This window comes from Raphanus sativus, chromosome 6, assembly GCF_000801105.2.
Source record: "Raphanus sativus cultivar WK10039 chromosome 6, ASM80110v3, whole genome shotgun sequence".
NCBI lineage: Eukaryota > Viridiplantae > Streptophyta > Magnoliopsida > Brassicales > Brassicaceae > Raphanus > Raphanus sativus.
In genome coordinates this window covers 2,102,315-2,127,481 of record NC_079516.1, presented here as the reverse complement: position 1 = coordinate 2,127,481, position 25,167 = coordinate 2,102,315, and the positions used below count along the sequence as shown (strand labels likewise).

Sequence of the window (25,167 nt, the reverse complement as noted above, 5' to 3'; positions counted from 1 at the left end):
CTCTGTAAGTTATATCAAGAGTCCACGAAAGGCAAAGCTAAGGAAGTGAATCTCACCAAAAATTTTGAGGGGACATCGTACCTCGATGCCTCTGATTTCGCAAATGAGCTAGACTAGATTCCTCCTGAAGAGAACTGAAGTGCTTATAATAAGATTACTAAATAACCTTCAGTATTGTCATGTATAATTATTACATTTCCTGTCTTAAATGAATAGTGATGTTTTTAATATTACTTTAATGTATAATTATTGTATGTTTTCTAATATGATTATTATATGAATGAATTTCATGTTTCTCTTTTATTGATGTTTATGACTATTACAGAAATGGATCAGAATGCCAGTGGAACAAAATCCAAGAAACGAATACGAGAAATATGTATACCAGATAGTGGAACAACACACACTATTCTGAAACAAAAGAGATATTTCTCTGATTTAAAAACGACAAAAATTATTGTCAATACAATATCAGGTCCTGCAGACGTGATTGAAGGTGCTGGTAAAGCTAAATTTACATTGCCAAATGGAACAAGATTATCCATAAAAAATGCCTTATACTCTCCGAGTTCTAAAAGGAATTTGTTGAGTTTCAAAGATATCTATCGTCACGGATATGATACTCAGTCTGCAACTGAGGATGGAAAGAAATACATGTATGTAACTTCTGAGAAATATGGCAAAAGACATATATTGGAAAAGTTTCCCGAACTCCCTTCGGGATTGCATCATACCTACATAGATGCAATCGAATCCAATCTTGTAATAAAAGAAAATCCAGAAGATTTCACATTATGGCATGATCGGCTCGGCCACCCAGGCACCTCAATGATGCGTAGAATCATAGAGAGCTCACATGGTCACTCACTGAAAATACAGGAGATTTCTCAAGGGAATAAAATGACATGTGTTGCATGTTCTCTTGGTAAGTTGATCGTAAGACCGTCGCCAACCAAAATTAATACAGAATCACCAAAGTTTCTTGAAAGAATTCAAGGAGATATATGTGGACCCATACATCCACCTTGTGGACCATTCCACTATTTTATGGTATTAATTGACGCATCCAGTAGATGGTCACATGTCTGTCTATTATCATCTCGAAATGTGGCATTTGCGAGATTTCTAACTCAGATAATCAAACTGCGAGCACAGTTTCCCGATTACACTATTAAAAGAGTTAGATTAGACAACGCTGGTGAATTCACATCCCAAGCATTCAATGATTACTGTATGGTAACGGGGATTGAAGTTGAACATTCTGTGGCTCATGTTCATACTCAAAATGGTTTGGCCGAGTCTTTGATTAAACGCCTGCAATTGATTGCAAGACCATTGATCATGAGATCAAAACTTCCAACCTCTGTATGGGGACATGCTATTTTACATGCAGAAGCACTTATTCGGATCAGACCAAGTGCATACCATAAGTATTCTCCATTACAGTTAGCATTTGGTCGAGAACCAAACATTTCCCATTTTAGAGTTTTTGGTTGTGCGGTATATGTGCCTGTAGCACCACCACAACGTACAAAGATGGGACCACAAAGAAGGTTGGGAATATATGTTGGTTGTGATTCTCCATCAATTATACGATACCTAGAACCACAGACTGGTGATGTCTTTACGGCACGTTTTGCCGATTGTCATTTTGATGAGAAAGTATTCCCAGTTCTAGGGGGAGAAAACAAAAATGTAGAAAATGATATCAAATGGAGTGTACCTTCGTTGTTATATCTTGATCCTCCTACTAAGGAGTCAGAACTAGAAGTTCGACGAATCATGCATTTACAGAGTATAGCAAATCAGCTACCTGATGCTTTTGCGGATACCAAGACGGTAACTAAATCTCATATACCAGCTGCAAATGCTCCTGCTTGTATCAAAGTACCAAATGATCAAGGAAAAGAAAATGATACACGTGAGTCTAAAACACGCTTGAAGCGAGGTAGACCTGCTGGTTCTAAGAATAAAAATCCTAGAAAACAAAAGGATATCGAGATGACTGATACACCCAAAATAGCAGAAAGTATTTTGGAAGAAACAAACGATGAGAATACTGAAAAAGTAGAGCATCCTGAATCAGAAAGGAATCATGAGATTTCTATCAACTACATCCATAATAAGAAGATATGGAACAGAAATGAAAAGGATGATGTTGATGATGCTTTCTCATATATTGTGTCAAGTGAAATAAATGAGAAAATTGAAGATCCAGAACCGAAATCTGTTTATGAATGTCAAAAGAGACATGATTGGAAACAATGGAAAGATGCAATACAAACCGAACTTGATTCGCTTAATAAACGAGAAGTATTTGGATCTATTGTACTCACACCTGTAGATGTGAGACCTGTTGGGTACAAATGGGTTTTCGTTCGAAAGCGAAATGAGAAAAATGAGATCACAAGATACAAAGCTCGTCTTGTTGCCCAAGGTTTTTCTCAAAGACCGGGAATTGATTATGAGGAAACATATTCTCCTGTTATGGATGCAATCACTTTTAGATTCCTGATGAGTCTAGCAGCTGATAAGAATCTTGAGATGCGTCTTATGGATGTTGTTACAGCCTATCTATACGGGTCATTAGATACTGATATCTACATGAAAGTTCCTGATGGATTTAAAATGCCAGAAGCATTAAGTTCCAAACCGAAAGAGTTATGTGCAATAAAATTGCAAAGATCATTATATGGGTTAAAACAATCTGGACGTATGTGGTATAATCGTCTCAGTGAGCATTTAACAAAAGAAGGATATGTAAATGATCCCATATGTCCATGTGTTTTCATCAAGAAAACAAAATCCGGATTTGTGATAATCGCGGTATATGTTGATGATCTAAATATTATTGGAACTCAGAAGGAAATACAAAAGGCATCAGACTATCTCAAAGGAGAATTTGAGATGAAAGATCTCGGACAGACACAATATTGTCTTGGCCTACAAATAGAGCATTATCAAAATGGTATATTTGTGCATCAATCCACATACACTAGAAGAGTGTTGAAACGCTTTAACATGGATAAATCAACTCCTCTTAGCACTCCAATGGTCGTTAGATCACTTAATATTGAAAGTGATCCATTTCGACCATCTGAGGAAAATGAAGAGATACTTGGTCCGGAAGTACCATATCTAAGTGCAATTGGAGCACTGATGTACCTTGCAAATTGTACACGGCCTGATATATCATTTGCTGTTAATCTTTTGGCAAGATTCAGCTCATCTCCCACAAGGAGACATTGGAATGGAATTAAGCATATCTTTCGTTACCTTCAAGGGACCATTGATTTGGGTTTATTTTACTCTAAAGATTCAAAAGGTCCAATGGTTGGTTTTGCAGATGCAGGATATCTTTCAGATCCACACAAAGCCCGATCACAAACAGGATACGTTTTCACGATCGGAGGCACTGCTATATCTTGGCGTTCTCAGAAACAAACACTTGTAGCCACTTCTTCAAATCACGCTGAGATCATCGCACTCCATGAAGCAAGTAGAGAATGTGTATGGCTAAGATCAATAAGCCGACATATCTGTTCAAGCAGCGGAATTGACGAAAATACGGAGCCAACTATTCTATACGAAGATAATGCGGCATGTGTTGCTCAAACGAAGGAAGGATATATCAAAAGCGATAGAACGAAACATATACACCCGAAGTTCTTCTCATACACCCAAGAGCTCGAGAAGAAGAAAGAGATTGAAGTAAGATACGTTCGATCATGCGACAATGCAGCTGACCTCTTCACTAAATCACTTCCTACCTCGGTGTTCAGAAAACATGTTCATAATATTGGAATGCGTCATCAGAAGGATCTATGACTGCTCATTCGAGGGGGAGCTTACGTGGTTGTACTCTTTTTACCTTACTATGGTTTTTCCCATTGGGTTTTCCTAGAAAGGTTTTTAACGAGGCAACAAAGACGTTGAGCAAAAGATGATAGTGACACTGGTCTCCAAGGGGGAGTGTTATAAACATGAAAAACAGAAGAAGAAGCAACGTCAAAGATATACGCACCGTAACTTCGACAAATGAGATTTATTATGTGGAGCCCACGTCACTATGCACGCACAGTAACTTTTTCTTTTTACTCTCTATATAAACGAACGAATTCGTTCGATTGTAAACACACCTCTCTTCCTCTCTTCTATAAGAAACTCTCTCTCGTTTATTTATCATACATCAGTGTTATCTTTCTCCTGCGGGTATAAAATTTCTTTCTATAAAATTTCCGATACACATAAAATTTATAAGTCTTTTTATAACAATCCTCTTATTTTGTTCAAAAAAAAAAATACATCCTCTTATTATCTCACTCATGCAATATGCTTTGGTTTAATTTGTTTTATCAGGTGATTAGTATAATTTGAATACCTGACATATCCATGTCAGTTTATTTTAAGTTTAATATGAGAAAATATATTTGTTTTTATTCAAAAAAGAGAGTAAAATATCATATTCATAAATTATTCGTAGTCTAAGAGAGAGTTGAGACAAAAAAAAAACTCAAAACATGTGACAGTCAGATATCTCAACAGACGAAGAAACAAAAGGACAAGATGAAAACCAGCAAATAATTAACGAGGCCAATACTAAAGGTGAAGCCACTAGAATCATCATCATCATGATCGTCATGATCATTTGTATCTGTATCTGTTGAATAGCTTCCTCCTGGTGTATTGGTAGTAAGGACCACAACGATCCAATCATTTTCTTTACCAATACCTATTCCCGTAAACTTGGAATCGTTCAAACTCCTCGAGTATTGTGACTTGGTGAAGTTTGTGAGGACGAGGCTCGACTCTAAACGAGGAACACATGCTGGCATAATCGAACCGTCTCTTGTGTCTGACACGTTTAAGTGGCATTTAGTTAGAATCTTAGGGTAATCTGCGAACTGTGGCTCCGCTCCAGGTACTGTGGCTGAGCCAGTGTCGTTGGTGCATGGTCTGTTCTTGAACTGTTCAGCGATTTCGTCGGCTAGACACTCTGCGTTTTCGTTCTTGTTTAAGGTTGTGAGATTCTGTGATGTTCTGTAGGTGTTGATGCCTGTGAAAAGAACGTCCTCTTCATCTGCAAAGTCAAAGGACTAATTAAAATTTATATAATTTGTAGGAGCATATTCACAATTATTTTAAAAAATATTCACATTCTTAAATCAAAGTAATCTATACATTGGTAAACTTGATAAATTATTAATGGTTTACTGACTGAGATCTGGTAAAGAAACTTAAGAAAAAAGAAAGAACAGATCCTACGAGATTTCAGACAAGATCTAAAGTAAACACAACGAATCTAGCAAAAGAGAGAATCTTCAAAAACATAGAGTTTACTTAAACAAGAAAATCATGAAAGAGAGAAAGGAAGTTATACCAGTGTCGCCAAGCACAGGGCGGTTGAGGAAAAGAAGCATGATGGAGAGAAGGAGAAGAAGTGGAAGCTTGTTGTAAATGGCCATTGAAACTGATTCGAGAGAACTCTCTTATGAGATTTTATTTTATTCTTCTTGGCAATGAATTAATGGCTTTTATTTGCTTATATAAAAGACAGTGATGAGCAAATGGTTCCTTAGCTTTTACTCTCGATAGTTGTTTTTTATTGCTTTTCTTGTTTGCTCGATTTTAACGTTGCACCGACCATTCTAGGCCCTTTTAACTAACTTATTCGCTGAGGCTCACGCAGTTGTTTTACACAAAATAAAGGAAGAAGAGATGAAATCAAATTTAAAGATTTCATCATAAGATTCATAACAAGGTGAGAATTTTTTAATTCATGCTTGTAAAAGAATATCTTGGTCTTAATACAACGGAAAGTCCACCGCCGAAAATGAAAAAGTCGACGGCGCAAAACCAATGAAGCTCGACAATAAAATGCAAAAAGGCAAAAAATGCACCAGCCGGGAATCGAACCCGGGTCTGTACCGTGGCAGGGTACTATTCTACCACTAGACCACTGGTGCTGGTTGAAATTTTAACATGCACAACTTGTAACTAACTATTAGTGATCTATTTCACTTAATATAGAAAAAATGGTGTTTCATCTCTTCGGAGTTGGAACATTTTAAGTTCAGAAAACGAAAATGAACTGGATTTAGAATCGTAGATACGCACAGTTTACGTTGTTATCCAACTCGTGCTAAAACTATTATGTTTTTTTTTCTGGTTACATGCAGTATGATGAGGACTCAGCTGATAAAAGAATAGAAGATAGTTTCATGAAGTCTCGTGATGACAAGAAAACTCATTAGTATCGTGTTGTGAAGGATTTTTCTTGTGAACAATTGATGGTGAGCTATTTGCCATGTCCATTTGCGAACTGAAATAAATGAAAACGCAGAATTCTTATTTCTTTGTTACTAGAATGAATATTTTCGAGGGGAATGAATGCACTTTGATCAATCCCAAACCAGATACATATAACTTTGTTTTGTTGATTAATAAACTATGTTTAAAACATAAATAATGTGTGTTCTCCAAAGAAAAACATTGAGAAAATAAGAATCTCATAAGATGATGTACCTTGTTGGTTCTAATTAATTTGTCAAGTAGAATTCATAATTCATACAATCAAATTCTCTATATCATTCGGATAAGATATTAATTGTACTTTTGATTATGTGCATGCACATTGTGTCTTGATCGAGGTGTTCGAGCATGAGTTTTCTTATTGGATATTGAATTATTGTTTTTGTATTTCCTATTGCCTTGCCGAATCAGTATTATTTAACGTGATCGGCCATGTACAAAATAAATAGCGATGCCTTAATATTTAATTAAATGGGGGCATGCACCTTTGCATGTCTTTTACATATTGTAGCATAGCAATGGCGGCTACAAACATATGTCACAAACATTTCTTTCCCGCATCCACATTTCTTGGACTAATGAAAAATGCTTGAACAACTTAAGTTTGCGACAGAGTTTATGCCAGGCATTGAGAGATATGTTAACTTTACAAAACAGAACGGAAATTTTATAAATACCCCTCTTTCTCTCTCTTTTTGCTTAAATTTGGACTAGAATATATAAGTTTATGAGATATGTGAGTGTAGACTAGATAAACAGAAAGAATAAAAGAGTTTAGTGAAGATTTAGATGAGAGATTAGAAGATTAGTAGTATGATAAGAGAGAATAGAATGCTCTGTCTTTTCTGTAGAAAAGAAATTTATGGATTTATTATTTTGGGAGTAATCTTAATGAGCCGTCCATGTAGTTGAGACTCATGAAAGTAACTTGAACGACTTAAGTTGGTTTTGTTAAAAAATATTTTTCTTTTGTAGCTAGACCTAGAGCCTTTTCATGCAAAAATTGATCCAGAAAAACAATAGCATGCGGTTTCCCATTAATTGTTAAATACAACGGAGAATGATGAAAGGGAGAATTACCAATTGTGACTCAAAACTTGGAGTCAAACCCAAAAGAGTACTCCAACTTGGGTCAAAGGCAAAAGTAACCTAAAAGGCTATTGAAATTACAACTATCTCCTTGTGAACAAACAAAAAAACGGATTTTTTTTTACGTTTCTACCCCTCGCAAGTCGTCTGTTTACAGACGACTTGAAAATAAGTCGTCCAAACGACTTTAAGTTAAGTCGTCTGGACAGTTATTCTTAAACATAATTTAAAAATTTTGTAAAAAATATTTTGATAAGTGAAAAATTGGAATTATGTAATTAACATATGTCTTAAGAGATATAAATTAATATATAACAAATTTCAATTGTTTTCAGCCCAGATGAGTGAAAGTAGTGAGTCATGATATTCTTTAGTTTATGTTTCATCAACATATGTTGTAGTATTGTATGTGTTCTTAGGGTTAGATTTTGGAAAGCATTAAAACCGTTTTTGAAAATTTTTAAAATTACCTAGGCGTGTTCATTTCTGTGTATAGTAAACACTATTGAAGTATAATTTGATTTTATAACGTGGTTAGTAAGTTAATTTAGTCATTTTAGTTTAGGGGTTCATTTTAGGGTATTGGACGACTTAATATTTAGTCTTCTGTTCCCAGACGACTAAATATTAGGTCGTCTGATGTACATTATCAGCCAGAATAAGTCGTCTAAACCGGACCAAACCTTAAAGCTAACCGGATTATTTACCCAATATATAAGGTGATTTTTTTTTTTTTTTCATTTTCCGCGAACAGAAACCCTAACAGTTCTCTCTCACCGGCGATATCAAAGGCGATTCGAATTCCCACTATTTCCGAACAACCATCGTTCTCAACGTCGGCTATCTATCTCACTTCATTCTCACCGTTGTCGCCGCAGCTTCTTCTAACCCTAGCGCCGCCGATTCCTCTAAACCCTAGCGCCCCCGCTCCACTATTTCCGAACAAACCGTCGCCCTCGCCACCGTGCTCACCAACGTTCTCACCGCCGCTTACTCTAAACACTAGCTAGCACCGCCGTTTCTTCTAAACCCTAGCGCCGCCGCTTTCTTCTAAACCCTAGCGCCGCCGCTTCTTCTCTGTAAACCGTAGCGCCGTTTCTCTGTAAACCCTAACGCCGGTAAGTCATCAAACTCGTGGAAAGATGAACATAAAACGTTGTCTCTTTCAATTTACTCATTCTCACCGTTTCACGTTTATTTTTTCAGATCTATAACCACAATGACGAGTACTCGAACTCCTTCTGCGACTAATCAGGTCCGCTTGAAATTTTTCTACTGGAAGACTTGTAAGTAAGTCGTCTGGAAGTCTTCAACCTGGACGACTTAGTACGTCCATTTGGAAGACTTTCCAGACGACTTAAATATAAGTCGTCAACTAAGTCGTCCAGTTGGACGACTTTCTAGACGACTTATATTTAAGTCGTCTACTAAGTCGTCTGGAGTAACAATTAAGGCGTGATTGATTTAGCTTGTGTTCTGACTTCTATTGTTGTCTTTGATTATTTTGCAGACAAAAAAGATGGATATTCCAGAACTCCCCCGTAGGTTATACACATTAGGGGAAGAGCCAGAACCCCACAATAGCATTTCGTATCATACGGATAACACGAAGTTGCATACTGCTCTTAGGGAAGCTCTCACTGATGCTGAATTTGAAGAGCTCAAGGAGTCGAGATTGGAGTTTTCATCAAGTTCAAGGAGCAGGGATTGGTTGGGCTTCAAGGCTGGTTCACCACTTGCTCGGTTTAAAGCTGGACATTAAGAAGAAGTACGAGATGTGGTGTCTCGTTGGTCCAGAACCTGCGAGGTTTTCACTGTTAGAGTTTGAAAACATCACTGGTCTAAACTGCGACTACATCGAGGACCTTGAGACACCAGAATGTGAAGTTACCCCACAGATGGTTTCTTTCTGGGAGATGATGGGAGTTCATCGGGAAGCTGGGCCAAGTACTGATCAGATAATAGCAGCACTGAAGAGATGCGGGGATTGGTCCAGGGAAGATCGCAAGCGACTCGCGTACCTTTCCATCTTCACTGGATTCATTGAAGGGAAAAAGTTCTCAAGCGCTACACGAGCTACTCTCGCAAGGCTAGTGATGGATTTAGAAAGGTTTGAGAATTATCCATGGGGGAGAGTCGCGTTTAAGGTGCTGATGGACTCTTTGTGGAACAAAGATATTACTGGCTGTTACACCGTGGATGGCTTTATACAAGTTCTTCAGGTCTGGGCGTACACAGCTATTCCGGGATTGGGTGCTAGTATTGGTCTACCCAGAGCAAACAGTCCGTCTCCACCGATTCTGGCTTACGACGGCAGCAGAGGCCGCAGATTCATGAAAGCTGCTATCTTGAGTCAGGTACCTTTCCATCTTCACTTAATTAAGTCGTCTGGAAGGTCTTCCAGCTGGACGACTTAGTAGACGACTTATTATAAGTCGTCTGGAAGGTCTTCCAGCTGGACGACTTAGTAGACGACTTATTATAAGTCGTCTGGAAGGTCTTCCAACTGGACGACTTAGTAGACGACTTATTATAAGCCGTCTGGAAGGTCGTCCAGCTGGACGACTTAGTAGACGACTTATAATAAGTCGTCTGGAAGGTCGTCCAGCTGGACGACTTAGTTGACGACTTATAATTAAGTCGTCTATTTAGTATTTTGTTTCAAATATCTAACTCGATTCTTCTTCTATTTACTGCAGACCCGAGTGATCAACTTTGTTGAGAAGGACATTAGTGAAATGTGGCCAAAATGGGACTCTGAGGTTGATGACGTGCCCGCGGAGAACATCATTAAAGTCATGTATGATCGGAGACCGTGGAAGTGGACCATGGATTGCTGGGAAGTCACTGGTACAAAACCCAAGTTTGTGACTCCATCGAAAAGAGCCAAAGAGATGGTTGTGGAGAAGGTGGAGGAAGACAATCAGAGACCTCGGAAGAAAGCTCGTAAAGAGGCTCCTAAAGAGGCTCCTAAAGAGGCTAGAGAAGAGGCTCCTACAGAGGCTACAGAAGAGGCTACAGAAGAGGCTAGAGAAGAGGCTAGTTGGTGACCAGAGAGGAGTTAGAAAACATGTTCAAGGACTTAAGAAGTGGCTTAGGTGACATGATGAAAGATGGGTTTAAGAAGTGCATCAGGGAGATTAGGAAGATCTCCGATAGATTGGAAGCTGTGGAGAAGAAGGTTGGTGTCACCAATCAGGCTACCCCTCAAGCCCCAGAAACCGGGGTTAGTAAAAAACACCCTACCCCACAAGCCCCAGAAACCGGGGTTAGTAACAAACAGACTACTCCTCAAAAGGATCAGCCTACACTTCAAACCAATCATCCTACTCCTCCCACCAGACAGCCTGCTCCTCAAAAGGCAAAGCCTACTCCTCAAAAGGCAAAGCCTACTCCTCAAACGAAACAGCCTGCTCCTCAAACTAAACAGCCTGCTCCTCAAACGAAACAGCCTGCTCCTCAAACTAAACAGCCTGCTCCTCAAACGAAACAGCCTGCTCCTCAAACGAAAAGCCTTCTCCTCAAAAGAAACAGCCTTCTCCTCTGCCCAAAGAGGTTAGTATCAATCTTTAAGTTGTCTGGTAACTTGTCTTTGAACTCCAGCAGGAACCAATCCTCTCCCAACTTTTATTTAAGTCGTCCAGGGTTAACTTGTTCTCTTTTATTGCAGAGATTGTTGCCGGAGGATACAGCAGATGAGGCGATCTCGGTATATAAGATCTTGCCGGAGGATAAAGCAGATGGTGTCACCTCCAAAGAGATTGTTCCTCTCACTTCCACTGACCAACCGAGCTTCGCTTCCAACGATCAACAACCGAGCTTCGCTTCCACCGATCCAAGCGTTCCAGCTTCAGAACCGAGCCTGGTTGTATTGGACCAAACAGCTCCCACTGCTTCTGTGCGTGCAAGGAGTGAACGAACGAAGAAACCTGCTCCCACGCAGATATCTCCTTATACGGCAGAGAGAAGGAAACTCCTTAGAGTGGGAAAGTATAATCCATTTCCCACACTAAACAGACCTAAGATGAAGGAGCTCGCTGATTGGTTGAAAACTGTTCCGTAAGTGATTGCTTTACCCATAATAGCTTGATTTAGTCTACCAAAACTGATTGTTTTTTTGTTTGCAGTGATTATTTCACTAAGGAAGAGGACAAACCACGTACATCACCAACTTGGTGGTATCAAAAACTCCGGACATCCAAAGCATGGCTGGAAGACGTAGTAAGTCTTCTGCTTATCTTTGCATGCGGAGACCAGATGCATGGGTTGGAGCGATACACATATGAGAGACTGCTCAAAGATGTACCCACGGCCAACAATGGTGATTGTGGCGTGTACACTGCAAAGTACATTGAATGTCATGCTCTTGGGGTCTCCTTTAGCCCTAAAGACTTTGCTAGGTCCAATGCGAAGACTATGAGGGATACTATGGCTTTGGCTATATGGACGGAGCTTGTTGATCAGCATCTGAAAGATAATGAGGATGGTGGTATGTTTGTGGGCATGTATGATTAGATACACAAATCAATTTGTATAGATTTTTTAACTTGTATAGATTTTTTAACTTGTATAGATTTTTTAACTTGTATAGATACACAAATCAATTTGTATATTTGAACTATTTGTATACACAAATCTATTTGTATATTTGAACTATTTGTTTACACAAATCTATTTGTATGTTTGTGGGCATGTATGATTTATTTGATTTTCTAACTTGTATAGATTTTCTAACTTACAAATAAGTCGTCTGGAAGGTTTTCCAGCTGGACGACTTACAAATAAGTCGTCTGGAAGGTTTTCCAGCTGGACGACTTACAAATAAGTCGTCTGGAAGGTTTTCCAGCTGGACGACTTACAAATAAGTCGTCTGGAAGGTTTTCCAGCTGGACGACTTACAAATAAGTCGTCTGGAAGGTTTTCCAGCTGGACGACTTACAAATAAGTCGTCTGGAAGGTTTTCCAGCTGGACGACTTACAAATAAGGTAGTCTAAAAATAAAATACACTGGACGACTTCGTAAAAGGTCGTCTAAAAAAAAATACACTTGAAGGGATAGTAGAAGGTAGTCTAAACACTGGACGACTTAAATACACTGGACGACTTAAATACACTGGACGACTTAAATACACTGGACGACTTCGTAAAAGGTCGTCTAAAAAAAAATACACTTGAAGGATAGTAGAAGGTAGTCTAATACACTGGACGACTTCGTAGAAGGTAGACGAAACACTGGACGACTTAGAAATTAGTCGTCTGGACGGGTAATCAAGACTGGACGACTTATATTTAGGTCGTCTGGACAACTAGTCAACTGGTTGTGTACATTGTGGTTTCGTATGGCCAGTTTCCTTGCAGTTTGAGCATCTCCGTGCCCTGTGTTTCTTCCTGGGTTTGTGTCCACTCATCCTAGATAGCTCCCAACCAAGATTGCCATCTTGATTTCTTCTGTCTCCCCGACCACGCTTTACGTTTGGAGGAAAGCATTCTCGTTCCTCAATATGTTGTGACACGATAGGATATATATTCTCTGAGTATCCTGCATACAGATGATTCTTTGAGTAAAGTGGACATACAAGTGTGTCGATATGCACACCAGCATGTGTTCCAGCTGCTATAGCATGAGAGCAAGGTATTTTCTCCACTCCATAGACACCACAACCACACTTTACATGTTCCAAATCAACCGCACAGTCCATTTTGCCACCTTTGACAAAGAAACGCCATCCATCAATTGGTTCGACCGTCATCGTATCCGCTATCTCTGATCGAACAGCAAGCAAGTATTCAACACCCCGGCTATGTACAGTTGGGAGACTCAAAGCATCTTGTCTCCTTTTCCAATACCATTTTCCTAACTTCTGCCTTATGAACTCCAGCAGGAACGGAATCGGAAATCCTCTTGCTCGCTTCAGTGCGGAATTAATAGATTCAGCGATGTTGCTTGTTTTTATGTTGAACTGTTCCCCTTACAATAAATCCTTGACCATAGCTTGGCGTCGGCCTTCTCCAAATACGTTGCAAGTTCCGGGTTTGCACTCCGTATCTCAGCCATGTACCGGTTAAAATCGTGAACCGTGTGCGCATAAGCAGCCCCTTTCACCAAGTACATGAGATGTTTTCCTTTAAACTTTTTGACAATGTTATCTTGAAGGTGATAATAACATATTCCTCGGGTTGTCCAAGGAAACACCTTCTCACACGCACTTTTAATGGCCGCGTGCCGGTCAGAGACTATCACCAGAGGCTTGTCATGAGATATACAACTAGCCAATTTTGTGAAAAACCATTCCCAAGAAGGTTCATCTTCAGCATCCACGATCCCAAAAGCCAATGGGAATATCTGAAAATTGCCATCTTGTGCGGCTGCAACTAACATAACACCTCCATACTTTCCACTTAGGTGAGTTCCATCCACCACAATGACCCTTCTCTGATACTTAAAACCTTTGATAGAAGCTCCAAAAGAGAGAAATAGATACTTAAATCTTTTCTCAGAATCAAGTTCTATAGCCGTGATAGAATCAGGATTTGCAATGGAGATTTGCTCGAGATATGAAGGCAGACGCGAATACCCTTCTTCTGCTGATCCTCTCACCAATTTCTGTGCATATAACAGTGCTCTGTATGAAGTGGTGTAATCAAGCGTCATGCCAAACATGTTCTTCATTGCATCAGTGATATGCTGTGGAGTTATCCCATCAATGATCCCAACACGATCAATGAAAAGACTACCAACATACTTTGGAGTACAGTGTCTCCGCTGAGCGATTCGGTCTCCAATTGAGCATAAATGTTTTTCCACATACTTTGTTACCCAAAACGTGTTTGTCCCATGTTTCACACTCGCTCTGATCTTCCATCCACAACCGCTAACCCGACATATTGCCACAAGGAGAGTTTTTGTTGATTTGTATATTCTGAAAGAAAACCTACCCCTCACTGCTGTCAACCGCAGCTCTGAAAGCAGTGCATCCTTGCTAACAAAACTCTGGTTGACATAGATGCTGGTACAATCCGATTTTCCTCCTTCAATAGCATTTGTCTTAGCATATGTCTTTTCAATTTCTTCAAAACAAATATTATCATCATCTTCCTCGTCCTCATCTAGAACCTTTCCATAAAGACTGTAATCCCCACCATTCTGATCCGTTTCACCAACAATAGTGTTATCAGCATCCTCCTCCCCATTTTCCTCCTCCCCATTTTCCTCCTCCCCATCTTGATTTTCATCTTCAACAGACTCATTATCACCAACATCTTCAAAACATTCATCAGCCTCATCATTATCACCAACATCTTCTTCCCATTCACCAGCTTCATCATTATCACCAACATCTTCTTCCCATTCACCAGCTTCTTCTCTTTTCTCTGAAACCGTTTCCACCTTGCTGCGGCTTGATACACAAAGACATACTCTATGCGTTTTGAGTATCTCGAGCAAGTTTCGAACTTGTCTATCACTTGTAACATGAATGGGAGGACTGCCTGGAGTCATCATCATTTCTGCTGGTAATGAGTAGCTAATCTCCACAGTCACTGATCTCATGTCCAGGTTATAATCTTCTTGAGCCATTGCAACAAGTTCAGCATGTGTTGAATCTTCATTCAATAAAAACAATCTTGCTCCTTTGAGATCATCAACCACAAAATCCCAACGGAAATCTCTCAACAACCATTCTCCATACACTGCATGTAACTTAAAAATCATCTGCAAATATTCAAAATAAAACACATTAGTAAACATAGAGAAAATGAAGAAGTTCAACAAACATTATCGCAGACGACTTAGATTTAAGTCGTCCAGAAGACTTAAAGGTAAGTCGTCTAAAGAGGTCACTTTTGCAATTGAAATTTAAAAGGGACGACTTAATTCTAAGTCGTCCGGCTTTGTTTGTTAAAAAAAAAAATTCAGACGACTTATATATAAGTCGTCTACGAAAAACGGGCTAGTTTTGCATTTGACCGAATCGTGTCAGATCTTTGACTATTTCTGGACGACTTATAAATCAGTCGTCTCTGGAAAGTAAAAATTTCAATATTTTATTCAAACTAGACGACTTACACGTAAGTCGTCCCAGGTTAGTTTTGTAATTGAAAAATAAAACTTGAAATTTAACTTTCTCCAGACGACTTAACTAAAAGTCGTCCAGCTAGACGACTTAATTTAAGGTCGTCCGGGATAAGCAAGGTTTGGACGACTTAATTGGGAAAATTCTGGACGACTTTGCTTTCCCCGGACGACTTTAAATTAAGTCTTCTGACGGGACGACTTTATATTATGTCGTCTGGTAAAAATTAAATTATGAAATTTTATTTTTCAACTACAAAACTAACCTAAGACGACTTACACGTAAGTCGTCTAGTTTAATAAAATATTGAAATTTTAACTTTCCGAGAGACGACTGAATTATAAGTCGTCCAGAAATAGTCAAAGATCTGACACGATTCGGTCAAATGCAAAACTAGCCTGTTTCTCGTAGACGACTTATATATAAGTCGTCTGGACTGTTTTTTTCACCAAACAAAGCTGGACGACTTAGTTTAAGTCGTCCGTTTGACCAGAAGACTCATCAGTAAGTCTTCTACATACAGATGACTTACTTGTAAGTCTTCTACGCGAACAGATTTTTGAAAAAATTCAAATTCGTACCTTAACTAGGTGAGATGACTTTGTTTGCACACAGGGTCTTCTCCAACCACCCAGAACCTCAAACGAAAGCAACCGTAAGTCAAAACGAAAGAAATATGGCTCCAAACAATTTTGAATCAAAAGCTTCAGTTTTTTGGATGAATATGGAGAGAAAGTGAAAGAAATGTTGTTTTTAGTTCATAACAATTGAAACAGAGAGAGTGTAAAGAGATTTACGTGCATTAAAGGGCATTAAAAGCTCCAAACAGTTCGTACAAGGTTGTTTCCACTATTCATGGCAGTGGCAATATTGTAAATACTTGAAGAAAATGAGGTTGAGACAGTAAGAAGCCATTTTCGAAAAAAAAAAAAAGGTTAATGGCATTTTCGTAGATAAAATGCAGATATGGGGTTAAAAACTCAAAAAAAAAATGAGTCAAAAGAAAAGGTTAGTTTTCTGTTTGAATTCAAGTTTTGAGTCACTTTTGCAATAAGCCCATGATGAAATCATGGAAATTTTGCGGGATGAAATAATAGACATATCAAACAAAAATGTAGTAATTAGTAAGCAACAGTTCGATTATATATATATATATATATATTATTTTTTTCTTACAATTATTAATCGTAAAAGACCTTTGGATGGATCTAAAATTTGATTTCACAAAATATAATATCGTACAAGACACCAACGTTTGTCTAGAGTGAGAGTACTCAAATAACAAGTTAACCCATTTTTTGTCCGGTCATGATGAATCATTTCATATAAAAATTTAGATCACACGTTATTACTTCTAAGTTCTAATCAGTCTTGCTTGGTATCGTCTACTTAAAGTCATATATATATTAAAAACATCTCAACTAATTCAAACTCATATTTTCCTATATGTCCGATACCATGTTTAGCCTTTGAGTACATATATAAGGAAACACGGTAAATAAGAGCTAATAAAAAGAGGCACAAGTATAGAAAGTAGAAGTAAAAGAAGGTGGTGCAAAGGCATGCACTCTAAATGAAATTACAATGTAAAATCATAAAAGACATCACGCAGTGAATGTAAATGTATCCAACTTCACAAACGTGACGTATCTTTATGTACGCATACATTTCTCTACTTTGTATACATACTGATAGTAATAAGAAAGAGAGAATATATAGCTAGAGAGAGAAAGATAATAAGGGATAAAAGAACGTCACGAGACAGCGACTTAGTGCATTTATGAATCATTGAAAAAAAATTAAACCCTAACTTTCTCTCGTTGTTTGCGGCTGTATAAATACCACATTGTATGTGTCGCAAAAAAGTGAAAGTGATCATCATCTTCTTCTTTATAGATAAGGACCAGAGAAGAGATATAACTATTGATCAAAAAGAAAAAGAAGAGATATAACTGAATATTAGTCAAAGATCATGTCTCACATCGCTGTTGAGAGGAATCGAAGAAGGCAAATGAACGAGCATCTTAAATCCCTTCGTTCTTTGACTCCTTGTTTCTATATCAAAAGGGTAACTTTCATGTTATATATTTTTTCTTTCATACTTAGTTTAATTGATTTTTTATCCTAGAGAATCGATTGTGGATTTTTTTTTGGGTTCAGTGATCAGAGATTTCTCGAATAGTTTCTTTAAACTTTAGATTTTAGGATAACTGAACCTTCTCGAAATTCAAGACCCAAAGAAATTTGAGCAATTTTTTTTTTGTGTGGAAACAAAAGGTTGCATGGTAATCATTCTAACCATGGATATCCTAAAGCTACTAATTTTGGGGAAACATGTCTTCCTATATATATTATCTTTGTGTTTGTTCTTTTGTATATGTGTGTCATGAAAGACTATGTTTTTATAATTGTTAACCTGTTAAAACAAATTAAATTTCTACTTGTGTGCACCAATATATTCATAAGTATGGTCTTATTTACGATGACTGATCGGCTTTAGGGAGATCAAGCTTCGATAATCGGAGGAGTGATAGAGTTCATCAAAGAGATGCAGCAATTGGTACAGGTTCTCGAGTCCAAGAAACGCCGAAAGACACTAAACCAGCCTTCTTTTCTGCATGATCACCAAACACTCGAGCCATCCATATTAGCCGCAAACACCACCACCAACGCAACCACCAGAGTGCCATTTAGTCGGATTGAAAATGTAATGTCCACAAGCACTTTCAAAGAAGTAGGAGCATGTTGCAACTCCCCTCATGCTGACGTCGAAGCCAAGATCTCAGGCTCTAATGTTGTATTGAGAGTTGTCTCTAGGCGAATCGAAGGCCAGCTTGTAAGGATCATATCCGCCTTGGAAAAGCTATCTTTTCAGGTTCTTCATCTCAATATTAGTAGCATGGAGGAGACTGTCTTGTACTTCTTCGTTGTTAAGGTACATATCTACAATATTTTACCACAGTCACTAAAATTTATTACCGATTAAACTCACTAAATATCATCAGACATTAGATTGAACTTAATTAGGGTATAAACTTATAGTGAGTTAGCGTTTATCACAGACTGATGTATCGCAATTATGCTAACCAAAATCCTATAAGCTTTATACGTAGTTTATATTTGGATCAAATAACATTGATATGAATGTATTGGTTCTTTATATTAATTTAGGCTTAAAATAATTAAATTTACATATATGCAGATAGGACTGGAGTGTCGCATAAGCTTAGAGGAGCTAACCGTTGAAGTTCAGAGAAGCTTTGTGCCTGAAGTCATCGTCTCTACCAACTAAAGTCAAAAAGTATACATGTACTAGCAAGTGTGTATCGTTAATTTGCTACATGAGCATGCTTGACACACTTTGCTAGAAATAAGCTCATGTAAACATAATAATTGTTTTAACTTTGAATCGACCTTATTACCTATGTTTTGGTTACTTGTTGTACCTTTGAATTAGCTATGTTTTAACTTGTATCGACCTTAATTGTTGTACCCGAGTCAAAGCTGTAATTTTCCATGATAAAAATCATCACAAATTACTCTCTAACTAGCTTAAAACTTCCACATCATCATCTGCTGTAATTCTGCATTGTAGAGCATCCACATCCATAGAATCTCTTACATAAGTCTCTTAAAATATGATAATAGTATGCCAAAATTATTAATTATTATTTTTAAATAAAAAGAGTTGAACAGTAATTCAAAAAAAAAAAGTTGAACAACTAAAATATAACACACAAATCAAGAATCTCTCATAATTTGTGAAAGTTTCTCAATGTAAAAACATCTCTTGCTTTTTCTTTCCCATTTTCTTACTTTTTCATTTTATTATTATTTTTGATGGTATATACCTTTTATAGATGACTATAGGCATCGTTAACAATTATAAAATATTTTCAAAAGAGAAAACAATTATAGAAAATAGGGGTGAGCGTTCGGGTACCCGTTCGGGTATTTCGGATTTTCGGGTATTTCGGTATATGAGTGTAATATCCGTTCCGTTATTTCTTTACTTCGGGTCGGGTTCTGGTATTTTAAGTTCAGGTTCGGGTATTTCGGATCGGGTTTTCGGATATTCAGATTTTGGAAAAGAATATTAAATTTTTCATTTCTCAAGTTTTTTTGTATTTAAAAAATATAAATTTCACTTAACTGATTTTTTATTTTCTAATAATTGAATGATTAATAAATTTGAAGATAACATTTTACAAATAAAAGATAATAAATTGATTATTATTTTTTAATTTTGGATGTGATTTTTGTTAATACATGAAATAAAAATCTTGACATGTATTTTAAGTGAGTAAAAATTCACATTTTTTCAATTATATGTAAATTATCTAATTTTAAACTATGTACATAATAAAAATAAACATTTTGAATAAAATTAAAGAAGTAAATTAGGAATATATACCTAAGTATACATATGTTCGGTTATCTTCGGATATCCATTCGGGTTCGGGTATTACCCGTTCGGATTCGGATATTCAATCTCTCCTAATTCAATACCCATTCGAATATTTTGCTAATTCGGTTCGGTTACGGTTCGGGTTTTTTCGATCGGGTTTAGATACGGTTTCGGGTATCGGATAAAATGTCCGCCCCTAATAGAAAATAGTAGTAACTTAATTATCGTAATTCCTCGAAGACTTCTATACAAACTTCAACCCATCAAGATCTCGGTGGTGTTCTTCAAAGCACACAGCCTCATAGGCGTGGCCCAACCCATCAAGATCTCGAGTATTATTAGGCCCAAACACAATAATATAATTGCCAAGTAATTATTTATCTTATAATATATACATCGTTACTTAACCAAATGTCATGGAAAGAGACCGATGAACAAGTAAAGTGTTCATCTCTCTCTCTCTCTCTCTCTTCCTCTCGTTTCAGCCAACGTCGTCGTCACGATCCACGACGATTCAGCTCCGACTACCATCTATCATCTCCTTGACACCTCATTCCTTTTCATTTCCTTGTCTCCTCTCTCAAATTCTCTACCTTTTCCCCTCTAATTCAAAACCCTAATCCCCCTCCCCCAATCAACCCCATCTCAGCTTCTTTCGAGATTCCAAGACCTGGGTCTTGACTCCAACCAATTCAATCGAAGAAACCCTCAAAAATCCCCAACAAAGTCTCAACCTTTTCAAAAACCTCCCCTCTCCTCGAAATGGACGCGATTAGGGTTCCGTCTCTCACGGAGTCAACCTCCCATACGGAAACCCTCAACGGCACACACGAGTTCAAGATCAGCGGCTACTCCCTCGTCAAAGGCATGGGCGTGGGCAAATACGTCGCCTCCGAGACCTTCACCCTCGGCGGCTACTCCTGGGCGATCTACTTCTACCCTGACGGGAAGAGCCCGGAGGATAACTCCGTCTACGTGTCCCTCTTCATAGCCCTCGCCAGCGAAGGAGCCGACGTCAGGGCTCTCTTCGAGCTGACCCTCGTCGACCAGAGCGGTAACGGGAGGCATAAAGTCCATAGCCATTTCGGGAGGACGCTCGAGAGCGGTCCTTATACTCTTAAGTACAGAGGAAGTATGTGGTGAGTTGAGTTTTAAAGTCTCATCCTTTTTGTTGTCTCTTATGTGCTTATTATACTGTTTCTTGATTTTTAGGGGATATAAACGGTTTTTCAAGAGGAGTCTTTTGGAGTCGTCTGATTACTTGAAGGACAATTGTCTTGTTGTTCGGTGTTGTGTCGGGCTTGTGAAGTCACGTACGGAAGGACCGAGGAGTTATGATATCCCTGTGCCGGTTTCTGAGTTTGGTCGTCAGTTTGGGAAGCTTCTGGAGAGTGGGAGAGGAGCTGATGTTACTTTCCGTGTTGATGGAGAGACGTTTCCTGCTCATAAACTGGTTCTCGCGGCTCGTTCTCCTGTTTTCAGGGCGCAGATCTTTGGCCCGTTGAAGAGCCGTGATACTAAATGTATTAACATAGAAGACATGGGAGCTCCTATTTTCAAGGTTTAACTCTGTTCTGGTTTAGGGTGTTTGGTTATAACTCTGTTCTTATATTGTGTGTTTTGTTTTGTTTTGCAGATGTTTCTTCATTTTATCTACTGGGACGAGTTGCCTGATATGGAAGATGTTATGGGGACAGATTTGAAATGGGCAGCGACTCTGGTGGCTCAGCATCTGCTTGCGGCTGGGGACCGTTACGCTCTCGAGCGGCTTAGAACAATCTGCGAGTCACGACTCTGTGAAGGGATTAGCATCAACACGGTTGCAACCACCTTGGCTTTGGCAGAGCAGCATCATTGTTTCCAGCTGAAAACTGCTTGCCTCAAATTCATAGCTTTGCCAGAGAATCTAAAAGGTAAAGATGAGTTCCTTTGTTGCTTGCATCACACTCTGATCATTTCATCACTTTGAAATCTGAAACCGCTCTCTGTCTGTTAATTTCTTTTAGCTGTGATGGAAACGGATGGGTTTGATTATCTGAAGGAGAGCTGCCCTTGCTTACTAAGCGAGCTGCTGGAGTATGTGGCTAGGCTGAGCGAGCATTCTTTAGCATCTTCAGGGCATGGGAAGGAGTTATATGTTGAGGGCTGTGACGTGAATGGGAGACGAGTGAAGCAACGGTTACACTAAGTAACTAACTCTTGATGTTGGAGCCATTTGGTAGAAGAGCCATGATTTGTGTATTTGTCATTTGTAAAAGGATTAGTGATTGTTGATCTGTTGTTGTCCAGTAAGTAGAGTGAAAATGTTGTTTTTGTATTTCTGTTTTGGCCTCCAAAAGATTCTATGACCAGAACCACTTCTCAAGAAAAAGAGTTTTATGCTACCTAAGATTCTATGACCAGAACCACTTTGAATACAAAGTCACTAAGGTCTCAATTGAAGGAGTCTAGTTATCCTATTAAACAAGAAAATATTCACATCAACCATTATTCGAAATTAGATTTGCCTCTCTTTTAGTTTGCCATGGTATGTAGTATTCAATAAAGAGTTAAAAGTGTTTCAAAATGTAATACTGGGACATTTCTAAGGTAAAAAAGAAGTAGACGAAGTTGTATGGATTTTCTTTAAAGATGGAACTCTGCAAACATTGAATGTGATAACATCTGTAGTGATAGATTGAATGAGTTCCTCTCATAGATCTCTGATCAGCGCTTGTCTATCCCTCCTTTTAAAGCCAAGTTCGCTTGTGATCTGCAGAAGATAAATGGCACGAAAATGAATCAGGATACAGTGCAAAGGAATTGAACGAGTTGAGGTTAAATTTTCTCTAGGAACGTGTAGATAATGATTGTAGATCAAATGCAACAGACTAACAAAGAGACTACTCTGATGAGTAACCAATCAATGACCTTAGTCAAAGTAGATGTGTTGATAATGTTACAAGTTACGTACAGACAAATAAAAATGAAGATATTGATCAACTAAAGGTCGTTGGCAGTTGACTGTCTAGCAGCATGCATATCACGCAAAGTAATGTACCTCGAGAATCATGTTGTAGTCACATCATGTCAAAGTGAAATCGCAAAAGCTTTGTTAAATCAAGAATCATTAGTAAAGCAAACTTTTGGAAAAAAAAAAAAATTGTAAAGCAAAAGCACTAAGAGACTTTGCGCATAAATAACAGTTGCAGCAAAGATGGAGTTTCCTATCAATAAGGGAAATCAACTGGACAAAAGCTGATGATACTCCTTCCCTCCTATGTTTTACTACAGAATAATACTAATAACCTAAACCGTGGAACCACCATTTCAAACAGTATGAGACAAGACAATGGCTTCAGTGTAGACTAGATCTAAGAAACATAACTTCTAGTAAGAACTTAAGCTAGAGAAATCATACTCCATAACCAAAATTCCCATTTGTCTTCAAATCTAACTCAGCCAGGACATTCTTTCCTTGCCTACTTCGAACCTACTATACTCAAAACTCTAGCAATATCGCTATATAAGATGTTTATGTGCCATGTGGATAAATTAAACTCTTTCTAATTGTTTAAAAACGCATACAGACAACAAAATGAATACTACAAAACCCAAACATCATCATGTTTCTTTGATTCCCTTTCATTTCTCACTTTGATCAGCACAGCCATGAAGTATAAAAGCTACTCTCTTTTACCAAAAGACTTCACAGTTCAATCCTTCATTATCAAATGGCTAACAGAGAAGAAAACACACACTATCATCGATCACAAGCAAAGAATCAGATGAAACCTGATCAATGCCCATCAATGGCTTATGTTATGTTCAGACAAAACTCAACAAAGATGAAAGATTTTGTTTGGTAGTAATTTGAAGAAAGTTACATAAGAGACAAAGAAAATTGTCTTACTTTAAGACACTATCATCAATCACAAACAAGAATCGGATGGAAACTGATCATAAATATCTTATGTTACATTCAGACAAAACTCAGAGAGACAAAAGAGAAAATGAATTCAGACAAAGCTCAACAAGATGAAAGATTGTGTTTTGGTAGTAATTTAAGAAAATTACATTAAGAGACAAAGAGAATTGTCTCACTTTAACACCCAATTATCAATCACAAGCAAGAATCAGATGAAAACTGATCAACGCGATCAATGTCGTCTTATGTTTTCTTCAGACATAACTCAAAGAGACAAAACAGAAATGAATTCAAACAAAAGACGAAAGATTGTGTTGTTTTGGTAATAATCAAAGAAAAAGTCACTTACTTTTTATGACGCCGGCCACGCTTAGGTCCCCAGCCTTGAAGCTTAGCAACAGGACAACCGCACCTAGATCGGAAAAGCAACACAGCCCTACCGTTAACCGGAGCCATCCTCCGCAGCTCAGCTCTCAGACACTCGTAATCAGGATTCCCTTCGCTCCCTCCTTTCCACGGCAACCGATCGATCTCCTTGCTCCCTCCCGATCTAACGCAATCCTCCGTCTGTATCTGCAGATCGAACTCCATCGCCTTCTTCATCCCTTTGCACTTCGGGTTCCGGCACCTCCTCGATCTCGGGCCGCAGCACAGGTCGAGGAACGCGATCGAGGCCGCGAAGAAGACGGCGAAGGCGAGGAGGTAGGAGGCCGGGGGGATTGAGGAGAGATCTTGGGAAGGGAAGTGGGAGGAGAGGAGGGAGAGGGAGTGGAAGAGGTAGGAGAAGTAGGATGAGAGAAGGAAGGCGGCTGAGAATAAGACGAGGAGGAGGATTAGGAGGTCGAGGGTTGCGGAGGGAGAGTGTTTGCAGGGGTGGAGAGATGAGGATGAGGAGGATCGAGAAGAAGGGGGCATGCTGGTGGGATCTTCGTCGGGGAGATGGAGGAGATGGAGCATGTTAGGAGGAGGAAGACGGTGGCTCTTTTACATATATGCCCTCTATGTTTATAGACATTTTGTATTTTAATCCCAGATATTTTTTTTTCTTTTGAAAAAATATGTAATCTTTAACTGGTGATTTTTTTTTCTTACCGTGCTCAGTAAATGACAGATCTTGATGTTTACAAAATCAGATAAAAATAATTAAAATACATGTGGAAGTGTTTTTTTTAAAAGAATGTGATAAAAGATTAGTTGAATAATAGTAGGCAACAAGTACTCAAATGATAAATGGTTTAAAATTAATGCTGGATAAGAAAGTAATAATACATCCAATGAGATGATGATAATAATAAAAATATTTCAACTAAATTTTGTTAATTTTTATAATTCTCAAAGTTTTTTGCTACCTGATTTAATATTTAAATTAGTTATTTTAT

General features: G+C 38.3%; 4 protein-coding genes and 1 non-coding gene across 5 annotated transcripts; 2 read left to right on the top strand and 3 right to left on the bottom strand.

Moving 5' to 3' along the window:
• Positions 1-4,503: 4,503 nt before the first annotated feature.
• On the bottom strand, positions 4,504-5,539 carry LOC108837413 (uncharacterized GPI-anchored protein At3g06035). Its single transcript, XM_018610462.2, has 2 exons — positions 5,381-5,539; positions 4,504-5,080 (listed from the first exon to the last, which is right to left on the bottom strand). Exons 1-2 carry the CDS (start codon positions 5,463-5,465, stop codon positions 4,539-4,541), a joined length of 627 nt encoding a protein of 208 aa, XP_018465964.1. The 5' UTR covers positions 5,466-5,539; the 3' UTR covers positions 4,504-4,538.
• Positions 5,540-5,895: 356 nt separating this feature from the next.
• Positions 5,896-5,966, bottom strand: TRNAG-GCC (transfer RNA glycine (anticodon GCC)). The gene has a single exon. It is a non-coding gene; the product is annotated as a tRNA-Gly (tRNA).
• Positions 5,967-17,346: 11,380 nt separating this feature from the next.
• LOC108809848 (transcription factor MUTE) lies at positions 17,347-18,957 on the top strand. The gene is made up of 3 exons (XM_018581984.2): positions 17,347-17,541; positions 17,974-18,408; positions 18,676-18,957. The coding sequence occupies exons 1-3, from the start codon at positions 17,446-17,448 to the stop codon at positions 18,763-18,765; spliced, it is 621 nt and encodes a 206-aa protein (XP_018437486.1). The 5' UTR covers positions 17,347-17,445; the 3' UTR covers positions 18,766-18,957.
• Positions 18,958-20,283: 1,326 nt separating this feature from the next.
• LOC108812556 (BTB/POZ and MATH domain-containing protein 2) lies at positions 20,284-22,198 on the top strand. Its single transcript, XM_018584841.2, has 4 exons — positions 20,284-21,020; positions 21,094-21,442; positions 21,518-21,794; positions 21,888-22,198. The coding sequence occupies exons 1-4, from the start codon at positions 20,644-20,646 to the stop codon at positions 22,067-22,069; spliced, it is 1,185 nt and encodes a 394-aa protein (XP_018440343.2). The 5' UTR covers positions 20,284-20,643; the 3' UTR covers positions 22,070-22,198.
• A 195-nt stretch (positions 22,199-22,393) lies between these two features.
• On the bottom strand, positions 22,394-24,777 carry LOC108812557 (uncharacterized protein At5g19025). Its single transcript, XM_018584843.2, has 2 exons — positions 24,138-24,777; positions 22,394-22,633 (listed from the first exon to the last, which is right to left on the bottom strand). The coding sequence occupies exons 1-2, from the start codon at positions 24,743-24,745 to the stop codon at positions 22,588-22,590; spliced, it is 654 nt and encodes a 217-aa protein (XP_018440345.1). The 5' UTR covers positions 24,746-24,777; the 3' UTR covers positions 22,394-22,587.
• Between the last annotated feature and the right edge of the window lie 390 nt (positions 24,778-25,167).